Source organism: Camarhynchus parvulus, chromosome 1, assembly GCF_901933205.1.
Source record: "Camarhynchus parvulus chromosome 1, STF_HiC, whole genome shotgun sequence".
NCBI lineage: Eukaryota > Metazoa > Chordata > Aves > Passeriformes > Thraupidae > Camarhynchus > Camarhynchus parvulus.
In genome coordinates, this window is record NC_044571.1 from 834,189 (window position 1) to 849,152 (window position 14,964).

The following is a 14,964-nucleotide window of genomic DNA, read 5'->3' on the forward strand; positions in this document are numbered from 1 at the left end:
CCCTTCACCTTCTGTTCCTTTTCACACCCTCTGTGCCATTCCCACAACCCAAAGTGCAGGTTTCTGTCCCTTGTGTGGTCAGCATGGACATTTTTGGGATGCAAGGCCAGGGAGAGCCCACATTGCCTTCCCAGTGTGCACAGCTGGACACATCAGCCCAACAGCTGCTGAACCAGCTCAGTTCTTGTCTTTTCCAGTCTGTGCCCCTTTCCAGCTGCCAATTCCCTCTTCCTTTAGTTCTTTTCCTGGACCTGCTGCAATCTGTATTGAGCCCCACAGTGTTACACAGACTCCAAGGAAACAGCTCTCTGTGGGAATACTGGGATCTTCCACAGAGCACCTCAGCCAAGCTTTGCTCCACCTAAGCCAGAGGATGAAGGCAGCAGGAATTTCTCCTTGCAATCCTGTGCCAGGGCTGCCAAGGGCTGGGTGGGGAGTGCAGGAGATGAGAAGCCTGAAGGCTCTTCCCATCTCCAGTGCCACCAACCCCAAGCACCAGGCACAGGAATGAGCTGGACCCAGCAATGTCTTGGTTGTGCCTCTGACCTGTCCCAAACTGCTCTGGAAAGACATTTCTCAGTCAGCCCATGTTTACTCCCAGGCTGTGACCTAAGGGGAAAACCCTTCTGGGAAGAGCACACTAAATATCCCTGCTTTCCCTTGCTCACCTGGCAATTTCTTTTCCAGCTGCTGCTGTTCTTCCTCCAGTGCTGGTTCTTCTGGTAACCTTTGGTCTACAGACACTGAGCTGGCAGCAGAAATGCCACTGCCAGAGCGGACTCTTCTGCCAAGGAAACAGGAATTGGGGGTGCTTAACAGAAGCCAGGCTACCCAAATTATTTCAGATTTAATGATGAGATCAAATTAAATGCAGTAATGTAATGTTTCATGGTACTCAGTGTTCACTCAGTGCTGCCCAGAGGGTCTCACTCAGGCACTGCCTCAGGAGAGCAGGATTTTCCAGGATCACAGCAGTTCTGGTGAGCTGAGAACCCCAGTCCCAAATTCTGCTTCCAGATGGGTTCAACCCTGTCCCCAAGATCTCTCACTTGAGGGGAGATTTTTCCCCAGCCAGTCTGGGGTTGGGGAAATGCTGACTTAAACTACAGCAAAAACAGCAGAGACAGAGGAAGAGCTTGCTATAGCCAAGCTAAAAGTAAGATCCCAGGTGGAATACACAAAAAATGGGAATCTTTAGGAGGACATGTGAAGAACCCAGTATAAAAACACTTATTTTCATTGCTGTTACTTTCTTCCCATCTTTTTCTCCCCAAAGAAGTGAAATGGAGCAGGAGAAGTCATGAGTGACCCCAGTGTTCCCAAACCCAGCTGTACCCAAGGAGGTCTGAATGTGGTGCAGTGCAAATCCATCCTGGAATTCCAATACATTCTGATTGCTGTACTGAACTTAAATCTAGATTTCTATGGCCAGACTGAGCAGGCCTGGAAGGTGTGCCAGCATAAACACCCACCCAAAGCCTCACAGGGAAAAAGGTGAGGGGTCACTGCTCAGCTCCTGTACTTGGCACTCCCAGAACCATCCCAAATGACACACAGAACTCAGGAGTGGGACTCCCAAGGGATGGGCAGTTACCTGAATGAAGGTACTTGAATGGAGGTACCTGAGCTCCCAGGGGATGGGCAGTTACCTGAATGAAGGCACCTGAACTGCCAAGGTATGGGCAGTTACCTGAATGAAGGTACCTGAGCTCCCAGGGGATGGGCAGTTACCTGAATGAAGGTACCTGAACTGCCAAGGTATGGGCAGTTACCTGAATGAAGGTACCTGAATGAAGGTACCTGAGCTGCCAGGGGATGGGCAGTTACCTGAATGGAGGTACCTGAATGAAGGTACCTGAGCTCCCAGGGGATGGGCAGTTACCTGAATGGAGGTACCTGAGCTCCCAAGGGATGAGCAGTTACCTGAATGAAGGTACCTGAACTGCCAAGGTATGGGCAGTTACCTGAATGAAGGTACCTGAGCTCCCAGGGGATGGGCAGTTACCTGAATGAAGGTACCTGAGCTCCCAGGGGATGGGCAGTTACCTGAATGAAGGTACCTGAGCTCCCAGGGGATGGGCAGTTACCTGAATGAAGGTACCTGAGCTCCCAGGGGATGGGCAGTTACCTGAATGAAGGTGGGATGTACTCTGGGGGTAGGGCAGGAGGCAGTGGCTGACCAGACATGGCTACATCAATGAGGTGCATAGCCAGGATAAACTCCTCAGCTGTCAGCTTCCCATCTTGATCAATGTCAGAGAGATTCCTTGTTAAAGGGAAGGGACAAAGCAAGGAAATTATTAAATATTAAAAAACATTGTTCAAAGGCATTGCTTCAACATAGAACAGTTCCAAATTGATTTAATTTTTCGACTATGTTTTCCACATTACTCTGCTTTTTCAAAATAAATGAAAAGCAAACCCCAAATGCTTCCCTATTTCCCCCATTTCTCATGGCTGTCAGCCTTACAGCCACAGCTTCTCCTTCACTTGCTCTGAGTGGTGCCAGAGAAGGACCTTGAACCAGTGGAGTTCTCTTGAACACCTCGTGAACACCCAAAAGCACCAGCTCAGGTGTTTGGCAGAACTGTTAGGTTTGGTCTCCTTCCTCCCTGGAGGCTCCTATCTCACATTCCAGCACCCACTGGCAGTGAAATCAAAGCCATTGATGTTCTAGTCCTGACAAGCACTGACCTACCCTGGCATTATGCACATATTAAAAATTACAGACTCATGTCTCTGGATGGCCCCAAAGCAGAGCTCCAAGAGAGACACAAAATGCTTTAACTCCTGTTACAGTGGTGTTGGACAAAATTAACAGCTAGGGACAGCACCCAGGGAGCAGCTGGAGTGGGCAAGGGCAGAGTTAAGTTGGATTTTAGGAAAGGTTCTTCCCCAGAGGGTGCTGGCACTGCCCCAGGGAATGGGCACAGCCCTGAGGCTGCCAGAGTTGCCAGGGATGGGCAGGGGTGGCACTGAGGGATACCTGGGGGTCTCTTCAGCTCAGGGTTTGTTTCTCCAGCATGCTGGACTCTAATCATGCAGGGAAATCTGCCATGATACTGTGACGATCCAAGGGAAGTAAGTGATAAATCCATCTGCAGTCCCAAGGCACAGAACTTTGCTGATGGAATTTAAATTTGGGAGACAATCCCAGCCTCACTCCATCCACACCCGTGGCACTGAACTCCTCAGGCTGGAGCACAGGAACAAGCCAGGAGACTGGGAATGCAGCACGCACAGAAATGAGGGATCAGCTGGGTCAGAGCTCCCAGGACAGCCCAGAGGCGGAGCATCACCTCCTCCCTTGGAGTGTCTGAGCCAGGCAGTGCAGCCCCAGCACAGGCTGGCAAACCTCAGCCCAGAGCAGGGCCCAGGAAAGGACCAACAAGAGCTGGAATATCCCCTCCCTATCTCAGTGCACTGGCAGCTGTCACTGTCCCCAGCTGAGTGAGCCCTGCTTGCAGCTCCTGCAGTGAGCTGGTGGCAGCTGCCTGCCCACACAACCTCTCCAAGGCTGGCAAAAGCAGAGCATTTCTTGGTTAATCATCTGCTGGGGGACTGGGCTGGGTTGTTTTTATCCCTTTGTTAGGAAACACAGAAGGAAAGAGTGATTTTTAATTTATAACACAACTGCCAGTGCTTTGCAAAGAGAACAAGTGCAGCTGAATGGCCTTGTCAGAGTGGCTGCACCACTGCCATCCTCACACTGAGCCCTGGGCCAGCTCCAATGCTCCTCAGCAAACACTCCTAAAGGACAGGAGTTAATTAGGAACAACTTCCCATGGGGCAGTAAAAACATAATAAAGTTCAGCAAACAACAAGTTGGAAGGCAAAAGGGAAGCTGAGACAAATGCTTTTAAAATCCATTACTGTACAGGTCCCTGGGAAATCAGCCCTCCCATACCCATGGAAAAGGCAGAGAAACCCCACAGAAAGTGTGGCTTGGGTTAAGCTTCCTGTCCTGCCACCTGTGCAAAGGTAAATTCTCCTGGTGCTCTGTCAGGGGATGTGGGAGGCACAGGATGCTGAACATCTGCTCTGCCTAAAAACCCAGCATTGAACCACAACTTCCAAATCATCACACAAAAGATGTTTTGGAACACAAAAGATGCTCCTGCTGCTCCTGTGGAATACTCTAGTAAAGGCATGGAAGTGCAGGTTTTGTTTATAAAGTTACACAGGACAAAGAGCAACATGTGATTTATCAGTGAGACTGAAAACGGAGAAAACCCCACGGGCTCCAGAGCAGAGGTTTCAGAAGAGTTTGTGTTTTGATGGAAATGGAAACATTTCTTTTACCATATTGTAGCCAGCTGAGCCTGGGGTAAACTTGACTGCATGAGAATTGTTCTTGCTTGGGGACCTAGGAAGGGAAACAAATATTAACAAAATAAGCAAGAGATGTGAGCAGCAGGAACTTGACTCCCCCAATAACCAAGAAATAACACTTCACTTCACTTCTGCACAACAACCACAGAATCCCAGACTGGGCTGGGTTGGGAGAGACCTCAAAGCCCACCCAGTGCCAGCCCTGCCATGGCAGGGACACCTCCCACTGTCCCAGGCTGCTCCAAGCCCTGGGGTCCAACCTGGCCTTGGGCACTGCCAGGGATCCAGGGGCAGCCCCAGCTGCTCTGGGCAACCAAATCCCTCAGATGAAAACCCAAGAAAGCTCTAAACCACAAAGGCATGCACCAGAACTGGCAAAATCAAGCCAGGGGACCAGTTCTAGTCTCTCCCTGGAGCTGGTCACTGCTCTCAGCAGTGGGTGTATCATGGTAATGGTCCCCTGAACAGGAAATAATTGGCATTGATTCTATGATTGCAGAAGGCTGACCAATTGTTTAATCAAGCTATACTATACTATACTATACTGTGCTATTAAGAAACTTTTAACTCTTACAGGCTGTTAGATACAGCTTTAACCTAATTGGTCAATCTATCTAAACACTATCCAGTGTCTAGTTAAGAACCTACCTTGTGGTAAACAATCTCCATAACACATTCTACATGTGCACAACAACAGGTGCAGCAAATGGAGATAAGAATTGTTTTCTATTCTCTTCTCTGAACTTTCTCACAGCTCCTCATAGCTTCCCAGAAAGGGAAAATCCTGGCAGAGAACTGTGTCTCTCTCTGTTCAGAGGATATGTGATCACCACATGGGTGAACCAAGCACTGGAAATGGCTGCACAAGTTTTCACAGAACCCACTGTGCCCTTTTCCAGAAACATTTCCCAAGGTCAGCTTTGCAGAAAATAAAGGAAAGATGGTGCTAAAAGGATCCCAGCTGTGATGAGTATTTGCTTCTAAACAAGAGCTTTAAGCACGTGGAGATTCAAACAGAAAAACACTGATGAGCCTCTTACTATGTGAACAACACCCTCAGAGGCATGAAATTGGCTCTTAGAGCTTGAAACAAGGAGACAAGAGAAGCTGTGCCAGTACCTGTCAGGTGTCCACTCATGGTTTTGTCGTGGCTGTTGAAGAGCTGCCGGTACTTGAGGCGTGAGGACTGAGGCACAGCCCACTCTGCCACGGCAGGAGAGCTGCAAGGAGGGCAGGGAGAACAGGGACAATTGGAGAGTTCATCTCAGGAAGGTCATGGAACAATCACAGAGTCATAAATCACAGCACGGTTTGGGCTGGAGGGACCTCAGAGCCCACCCAGTGCCAGCCCTGCCATGGCAGGGACACCTCCCACTGTCCCCAGTGTCCAGCCTGGCCTTGGGCACTGCCAGGGATCCAGGGGCAGCCCCAGCTGCTCTGGGCACCCTGTGCCAGGGCCTCACCCCTCACAAGAGGCTGAAGGGCTGCACTGAGATCAAGTTTTGTGCCTGAAAATGTTCTTGCCCCCAGTTTTGCTGGGAGGGTGGGGAGGTTCTGAGGTGTCTCTGGATCCCTGGCAGTGCCCAAGGCCAGGCTGGACACTGGGGCTGGAGCAGCCTGGGACAGTGGGAGGTGTCCCTGCCATGGCAGGGGTGGCACTGGATGAGCTTTGAGGTCCCTTCCAGTCCAAACCATTCCATTATTCCATGATCTACTATTCCCTGCTACTCCTGAAACCACCACAGATTTGACCTCTTGCCTGCAAACATTTATCACAATTCAGTCTCTCGGAAATTTTTTTTTTATTTTTAAGTGTTTTCCTTTTTTTTCACTGGCAGAAAATGAAGGAATCTAAATTGTTCAGAGGAGCTACAAGATTTTACCTAAACATGTAACAGGAAATGCAGAATAACATTTTACTCTGTCTTTAACTGTTTCTCTTAGCCAAATAGAGCTGCTGAAGGAAAACAAATGTAAAATATATTGGAAATGTAGAAAAAAAGGTGTGAAAAAGCCACACTTGAATGTAAAGTTTCTCCTAATGGAACAAGGGAGGAATGTAATATTCCCAGTTCTAATCCATTCCCATAACAGGCTGAGCTGATTTGCAGCTCTGATTTCCCAGGCTTGATGGCTGAAAAATCCTAATTCTGAAAAACAAGGAGCAGAGTTTTTCTGCCTCTAGGCACATTCAAACTTTGTCCTTTTTCTGACCTTACAAACCATTCTCACATGACAAGACACAAAGGAGAGGCCCAGTATCTCTATTTCTATTTTTGATTTCCAAACTCTTGAGCTTTATAATACCCCTTCGTGGGAGCAAAGCAAAAATAAGCTGCCCCTTCAATAATGAAAATCACAAAAAAGGCCAAACATTTAAATTTTACCCATAGGAATTCCTCCTCAGTTTTGCTGGATTTGGGAGTTCCACAGATTTTAATTTCTGTGTTACATATAAATTATACCAGAGCATCCCTATTCTGGTCCTGGCCAGTTTTGGTTTCAGAGAGAAAATTAATTGTTTTGAGAGACTTTTGATTATTTGGAGTCAATACTCCAAATCAATACTGAGTAGTGTCACCTATCTAATAGCAGGGCAATAAACAAGCCTGCAGAAGGAAATGAAAATAAAACCATTTAATTGTGTCCCATCCATTTTCCTCTTGCAAAAAACATGTGCCACAGATCCATGAGAGAGATGATTTATAAGGACTTTGAGAAATCCCTCTCTTAACTCCTCTCAGGAAGTTTTATTTTGTTAGATCCATTTTTAAACCACAGTAAAACCCTTTTTGCCCAACCACACGTTTTTCTAGGCCTCTGAATAATCTATAAGCCCTTAAAGTGATTTTTCACACAGAACTTGAAGAATATAGAAGAAACACTGATGTGGAGTGCATTTAAAATATGAGACCTATGAAATATTTTGCTTTCAGCAATTACCCTGCAGTTGCTAATTTTAAATAATGCATTACTTGTCTTGTTTTCCCAGTACCAGAAATGTCTGTGCACGATGCAGGTTTTGTTTATAGAAGCAAATGCTGTTCTAAAAATCAAGTGAAGGTAATGTCATCACTGTTAACAGTTAATTACTTCATTTCCATGATTCCCTGCTCCTGGAGCATTAAAAGGTGAATAAAGCTACAGCACCCCACGGAATGCGGAAGTGGAACCTCTGCAGAACTGATTTCTGCTAGAACTATTATTTCAGATGAGCACTTTGGGAAAGGGAAGGAGTTTTCCCAGCCCTGGGGACCCAACCTCCCCGGCCCAGCCCCACCTGGCCACGTCGAAGGATTGTGCCTTTTGCAGCTTCGCATTGAGCTGAGCTCCCGGCCCCGAGCGGCTGAAGGAAGAACTCTTTGGCAAAGTGGCTGCGAAGAGAGAAAACAGGGATTTATTGCTGTTCACAGTGACCCAGGCAGTTCCCATGACATTCTGTCACCCCTACATCCAGTACAAGCACTGTGGGTCTGATGGGAACTTTTAAACAATATAAAAATCAGGGAGTCCAGCAGGACAGGGGGAAACACAAGGGCACTTCCCTCTTATCTTTTTACTTCCACAGCTTTATGGAAACCCTGTTGATACCAAATTATATTTTGGTACATGTAGTTCAGTATTAAAGTCACCCTAACAAACAGCAGTACAAAGAGACAGAAGAGGCCCAATTTCCAGGCAACAGCTTCCTGGCAAGCTCATTTCTCCAAGTGCTGCTTTATTTTCTCACCACGAGGGACTCCTGCGGGAGGCCATGTCCACATTCCTCCTTTTAGCTCTTCTCCAAGTGTGCCAAGTGGGTTAAAGCAAAGCACAGTCCTTCCCCAAAGGCATCACTGGAGTGGGCAATCCCACGTGTCCCAGGAAATGCAGGGGAGCTGTTAGGAGCAGGAGAAGAGAGTGAGAGCGGCGTACCGGGGTGAGCGAAAGCAGGCAGGGGCTGGATGACAGCAGGAGCTCCGTTAGCCAGGGGAGGGACGGCGGCAGGGACAGAGGACACCAGCGGGGGGGACATCCCCACGACTGGGATGGATGCCATGGGCACCGGGGCCACACTGCTGAGGGATGGCATGTTGGCAATGCCCCCGAGACCTACGGGCGAGAAAAGCACACGTTGGTTCTGACGCACACCGAGACGGCGCCCGCGGGGTCACCGACACCTCCAGCGGCACCTCCCAACCCCGGGACAGCCCTCCCGGTGCGGGGTGGCACTGCAGGGACAGGAACGGGACGCGGGGACAGCCCCAGAGCGGGGCAGCACTGCCCCCAGCTGTCCAGCAGCATCGGCTATAAAGGGAATGAACTGGGCGCCTTGACCGGAGAGAGGAGCAGCCCCCAGGGACGAGCAGCTGCAGGGAGGGGGAGCAGCCCCCGGGGAGGAGGAGCAGCCCCAGGGAGGAGGAGCAGCCCCAGGAAGGAGCAGCAGCCCCCAGGGAGGAGGAGCAGCTGCAGCAGGGAGGAGGAGCAGCCCCAGGAAGGAGCAGCAGCCCCCAGGGAGGAGGAGCAGCTGCAGGGAGGAGGAGCAGCAGCCCCGGGGAGGAGGAGCAGCCCCAGGGAGGAGGAGCAGCCCCAGGGAGGAGGAGCAGCCCCAGGGAGGAGGAGCAGCTGCAGGGAGGAGGAGCAGCCCCAGGGAGGAGGAGCAGCTGCAGGGAGGAGGAGCAGCAGCCCCAGGGGAGGAGGAGCAGCCCCAGGGAGGAGGAGCAGCCCCAGGGGAGGAGCAGCCCCCAGGGAGCAGCAGCCCCAGGGAGGAGGAGCAGCCCCAGGGAGGAGGAGCAGCCCCCAGGGAGGAGCAGCAGCCCCAGGGAGGAGGAGCAGCCCCGGAGGAGCAGCCCCCGGGGAGGAGGAGCAGCCCCAGGGAGGAGGAGCAGCCCCAGGGAGGAGGAGCCCCCGGGGAGGAGGAGCAGCAGCCAGGGGAGGAGGAGCAGCTCCCAGGGAGGAGGAGCGCCCCAGGGGAGGAGCAGCCCCCGGGGAGGAGCAGCTCCCAGGGGAGGAGCAGCCCAGGAGGCCCCAGGGAGGAGGAGCAGCCCCCGGGGAGGAGGAGCAGCCCCAGGGAGGAGGAGCAGCCCCAGGGAGGAGCAGCAGCCCCCGGGGAGGAGGAGCAGCCCCAGGGAGGAGGAGCAGCTCCAGGGAGGAGCAGCAGCCCCAGGGAGGAGGAGCAGCCCCAGGGGAGGAGCAGCAGCCCCAGGGAGGAGGAGCAGCCCCAGGGAGGAGGAGCAGCCCCCGGGGAGGAGGAGCAGCCCCAGGGAGGAGGAGCAGCCCCCGGGGAGGAGGAGCAGCCCCAGGGAGGAGGAGCAGCCCCAGGGAGGAGGAGCAGCTCCCAGGCTGTCCCAGCAGGGTTGCTGGGATCCCTGGGCTGGGGTGAGCCGGGGCAAAGCTGATGGAGAGCCCAGGAGTGAGAGGCTGAAGGCAAGCACAGCTGCAGGGAACAGGGGGGTTAAGGAGGGTCAGTGTTGCCAGGGGAGGAACGAGGGGTGTGCAAGCAGCTCACATCAATCTACAGGGAATGAGAACAGGGAATCACCATTTCCCCAAGGCTGGGCTTTGTGGGGGCTCATTTCATTCTGCCTTTTCTCACTTAACCCTGCATTGGCTCTGCCCAGTTTCGCTGTCTTCTTCCAAAGAATTTTATTTCTGGCTGTAAAACTTGTGGGGGTTACAGTGGATTAAACCACACTGCTGCAAGCAGTTTATCAGATACTGCCCCCTTTCCTCAGGACATTTAGATGGGACATTGGGAATGAGGAATTGTTCCCTGGCAGGGTGGGCAGGGCCTGGCACAGGGTGCCCAGAGCAGCTGGGGCTGCCCCTGCATCCCTGGCAGTGCCCAAGGCCAGGCTGGACACTGGGGACACTGGGAGGTGTCCCTGCCATGGCAGGGGTGGTCCTGGGTGGGGTGTAAGGTCCCTTCCATTCCAAACCATTCCATGATTCCCAGGCACCAATAACCCTGAGCCACAGCAAAGATTAAAGCAGAAGGGGAAAGAACCTCTCAAAACAGGACCAAGGTGTCAGAGGTTTGGCTTTATTTGGTTATTTTCCTTTCCCCATCCCATCTTCCCTACTCTTCCTAGAAATGATGGTGACTTTGGCAATACTTCACCCCAGCAGCTGTTCAGCTCCTACCAGAGCAGCACTGCTCATCAAAGCAGATTGTAAAAACTCAAGAACAATAGAGCAGAGATCCAAAGCTGGAGATCCAGTAATGCCAACAGGTTAAACCACAACTCCAGCCCTTTGGAATGCACTAGCCCTGCTACCTGAGCCATGTTTTGTTTGGAGCAGTGCAAACCTGAAGCAAACAGGAGCTCAGCTCAGGTAAAAACCCAGTGCAATTCCTCTCAGTGCATGTGCAACATCTGGGTTTGAGTCCATGTGCTTTTAGAAGCACTTTTCCCTAAAATTTTCTTGGAGAAACTGCAAAAGGCCAATGGAATTGCTGCAGTCCCAGGTAACAGTGAGGAAAATGGAGGAGAACAGGGATCTTACCAAATCCTGGGGCACCGGGCAGGGCGAGGGGCGGCTGCTTCATGACGGGCGGCAGCGCGGCCGGGAGCTGGTACCCCTGGAGCTTCAGCTTGATGAGTTTCATAGCTATGGAAAACTCCAAGGGATCCATCCTCCCATCGTTGTTCATGTCAGCTAGAGCCCTGCAAAACACAGTGTTTGCACAGTTACAGCCTGCAGTCAGGAACTTCAGGCCCTGCCCCAGGAGCAGCCTCACGTGAGTGGGGATGTTCGAGGCTGATGAAGGGGTTGGAGCCCAGGAGGGGCTGAGGGAGCTGGGAAGGGGCTGGAGAATTCCTGAGGGAGCTGGGAAGGGGCTGGAGAATCCCTGAGGGAGCTGGGAAGGGGCTGGAGAATCCCTGAGGAGCTGGGAAGGGGCTGGAGAATCCCTGAGGGAGCTGGGAAGGGGCTGGAGAATCCCTGAGGGAGCTGGGAAGGGGCTGGAGAATCCCTGAGGAGCTGGGAAGGGGCTGAGGCTGGAGCAAAGGAGGCTCAGGGGCCCTTGTGGCTCTGCACAAGTCCCTGCCAGGAGGGCACAGCCGGGGGGGTCGGGCTCTGCTCCCAGGGCACAGGGACAGGAGCAGAGGGAACGGCCTCAGGCTGGGCCAGGGCAGGCTCAGCTGGGACCAGCAGCAGCAATTTGCCCATGGAAAGGGAGCTCAGGCCTTGGCAGGGGCTGCCCAGGGAGCTTTGCAGTGCCCATCCCTGCAGGTGTGCCCTGGAGGTGGCACTGAGTGCTCTGGGCTGGGGACAAGGTGCCCATGGGGCACAGCTGGCACTCCATGGGCTGGCAGGGCTGTGCCAGCACCAGGAATTCTGAGATTCTCACTAATTTTCACCCAAAACTATGCCAGGCTGAAACTAAGACAGTATTTAAACTTAAGAGTTCCTTGATTTCTTTCCTTGGGTGATTAATAAATATTTTTGAAGTTGCTTTTCAACTCTTGGAGGAATTACAAGGAAGCATCCAGAACAAATTCAGCTGCACAAAAACTTTGCAGAATCATCCCAATGAAAGCACAGGGTCCTAAAACAGCACCACAGAGAAGCAAATCACTGAGTCTGCAAATCTGTACTTTAGCTCTAATTAAAATAAAACATTCTTTAAATCTGTGACTCCCCTCAGCACTGCTCCATCTGGGAGTGTGCAAATGTGTTTTCAATTAAACAATAGCACTCAAGATGAAACATTGAGCCTAGGCCTTGAATAGGCTTTCAGGGAAAGGAGTCTGACTTAAACAGTCTGCTTTTTGTTCCTTGCCTTGCTAGTTAAGAAAACCCAGCTCAGCAGGGAACAGGGCTGGGAGCTTGGGGGGAGAGAAGCAGGAAGGAGAGTGTCAGTTCCTGCCACTGCACACCAAAAACCCCCGAGTAAATGCACATCAGTAACAGAAATAGCTGTACAGTTACTTTTTAACACCATGCCTATTTCTTTGCATTTGTTTGAAGAATTAAGTACAGATTTCAGCACTGGAAAAATACAGATTTTGAAGTCCATGCATTTACTTCTATGTCATGGGTGTGGCCCTGGGCAGTGTGGCTGAACCAGAGTTTCATTTCTGATCAAATTCCTCTCAAAGAGAGTTTTTGTGCAGCTAGGTGAAAGTTATCCCAAAAGCACCCCAGTGAACTGACAGCTATTTATAATTGATACACAAGGAGACAGCCAGGTAAAGGTAGTGGCAAAATGGAAATCCTCCCACTCCAAAAAAAACCCCAAAACTTGAAAACCCCCATGGAGAGGCAGATCCCAGCAGGGACTGGCACAGGTTTAGATCCCCAGCAGCATCACAGACACTCCAAACCTCTCCTGAGCTCCTAGGAAAGGATTTCCAGTGGTGCAGCTGCCTTAATCCACCAGTTCTGATATCATGGGGCTCAATAACAGAATCAAAACCTGGGAGAAGCATTTAAAGCAAGTCTGGAGAGGACACTGAGACACAGATACTGATATCCTTCAAAAGCATGTGCTGCACCTGTGCCTGGACAATGATGAATCCCAGAATCCCAGACTGGGCTGGGCTGGGAGGGACCTTAGAGCTCATTTCATCCCACCCCTGCCATGGCAGGGACACCTCCCACTGTCCCCAGTGTCCAGCCTGGCCTTGGGCACTGCCAGGGATGCAGGGGCAGCCCCAGCTGCTCTGGGCACCCTGTGCCAGGGCCTGCCCACCCTGCCAGGGAACAATTCCTCATTGCCAAGATCCCTTCCAGCCCTGCCCTCTGGCACTGGCAGCCATTCCCTGGGTGCTGTCCCTGCAGGCCTTGTCCCCAGTCCCTCTGCAGCTCTCCTGGAGCCCTTCAGGCCCTGCCAGGGGCTCTGAGCTCTCCCTGGAGCTTCTCCTCTCCAGGTGAGCACCCCCAGCTCTCCCAGCCTGTCCCATAATAGTCTTACCAGTGGCTTCTACGCTTGCAAACACTTTGATTTACAAGACAAAAACTTTTCTATTAATTCTATTAGACCCTCAGTGGGTTCTATCCCTGCCAGGAAAATGCAGGAAGAGTAAAGATCATCCTGTAGCAACCTTGGCTCTCCAGTCACCATCTCCTGCTGGGACACAGCAAATCTTTGCACCCTACATGGGAAACATTAATTCCCCAGCATTCAGAAACTCTGATGTGCACCAGTGTCACTGCTCTCATTGAACTCCAATTCACATCAGCAGCTGTAGCTTTTCATTCAACATCTGACCTTCTGTGAACTCCTTTACTCTACACCAACAGCTTCATTATTGAAATTACCAGCACAAACATCAGTGCAGAGAGCTCTCTGCAGCCCCCAGAATTTCTCCAGTCTTACAGAGTGCAAAGAAAAAGCAGCTTTTGTCTGACAAACTCTTCCTGCTAAAATAGGACACATTTCCATTTCTAGTTGCAGAAGTTGGTGTCAGGCTGCTGGATTTTACTGTGAAATGCAGGGAGCCAGCAAACACCACCTAATTCCACCAATTTCTGCTCCTAATGGAATTGGGACAATGCGGTGCCCTTGCATTTGTTTCATTTGTGGCCTGGCTGGAACCAGTGCAGGGTAAATGGATTAAACACTGACTAAACATTTATTATCTTCTGTAGGCCAGGCCTGTGCTTGTATCTAATGCAAGAGCTGCAGTGGGCTCAGCACCACCCCAGGGCTCAGTGCTGACAAATCCATCCCCATGGATCTTTTCCTCCTCCTTTCTCTCATCTGTTCTGCAGAATGAAAAGCCAGCTTGATTACTTTTGCATGTATGAGGTGCAGAAACTGAACACAGGCAGTGTTCCCACCAAACATGGGAAATTAGCACATGCTAATTAGCACACACAAACTTGCTGTAATTAGCACACAAACCACCTATCCATGAAAGCAGCCCTGTCTAAAGCAGGGATCACAGAGCAGTTCCCAAATCTGGGCTCATTTAGCAGGAAATTTAGCAATTCCCCCTGGGTTGCACAGTCCCAGGTGTGGCACAGGCTCAGCCAGCAGCAGTGAGCAGCACTCAGGTCTCTGCCCCCAGCCACACCATGGATGCCTGTGCAGGAATTACCAGAATGACCCCACTGTGCCAGCCCTGGACACAGATTCAGGAAAGTGAGAAGGGAAGCAGCTGTCAGGAACAGGGAAGGCAGCCAGTGACTCTGTGCTGACAAAATCAGTAACCCCAAAAGCAGGGAGAGCAGCTGGCAGTGATTATTTCAGCTCTCCTGTCATTGCAGGGGCCAGGCCACACAGGAGATGCTCTGTGAGGGCCATTCCTCAGGGCTCTCAAGAAAGGCAGATTATTCTGCTTAAGCACAGTTATCTCCCAAGCCACTGCAGGCCCAGCTCAAAGCCCAATTAGAGGCTTCTTAATTGATCCCCAGCCTGGAGGAGTCTGGAGCTGGTGAAGGGCACAGCAGCACAGAAGCTGCCATGGCAGACCATAATATCTCACTCCTTTGCTCACTGAGACTTCTTTCCTTGCGTGAGGAGTACAAGGGACACAGGAATTCTCAATTTTAACAAAACCTGCTGTTTTGAAGGACTGTGAATTCTGGGGAAGCTTTCATGGGCCCAGAAGTGAGGCACTGAGCAGATTCATTCCCTGTGTCCCCCAGCTGGGAGGGATCCTTCAGCAAACTCAGGCCAGGCTTCTCCTCCCACTGTCACAG

The 14,964-nt window shown here is 51.4% G+C and overlaps 1 protein-coding gene across 3 annotated transcripts in view; it reads right to left on the bottom strand.

The window, feature by feature from the left end:
* ITSN1 (intersectin 1) overlaps positions 1-14,964 on the bottom strand; it is a 109,762-nt gene that overhangs the window by 64,055 nt on the left and 30,743 nt on the right. For 2 of the 3 annotated variants that reach the window (XM_030969082.1, XM_030969255.1), the window contains exons 5-11: positions 10,819-10,979; positions 8,248-8,424; positions 7,613-7,706; positions 5,452-5,552; positions 4,303-4,366; positions 2,129-2,266; positions 669-784 (exon numbers count right to left, since the gene is read on the bottom strand). In XM_030969082.1, the coding sequence (XP_030824942.1) occupies positions 669-784; positions 2,129-2,266; positions 4,303-4,366; positions 5,452-5,552; positions 7,613-7,706; positions 8,248-8,424; positions 10,819-10,979 (851 nt within the window). The remainder of the gene's footprint in view (positions 1-668; positions 785-2,128; positions 2,267-4,302; positions 4,367-5,451; positions 5,553-7,612; positions 7,707-8,247; positions 8,425-10,818; positions 10,980-14,964) is intronic. The other variant, XM_030969167.1, reaches the window with a different exon arrangement.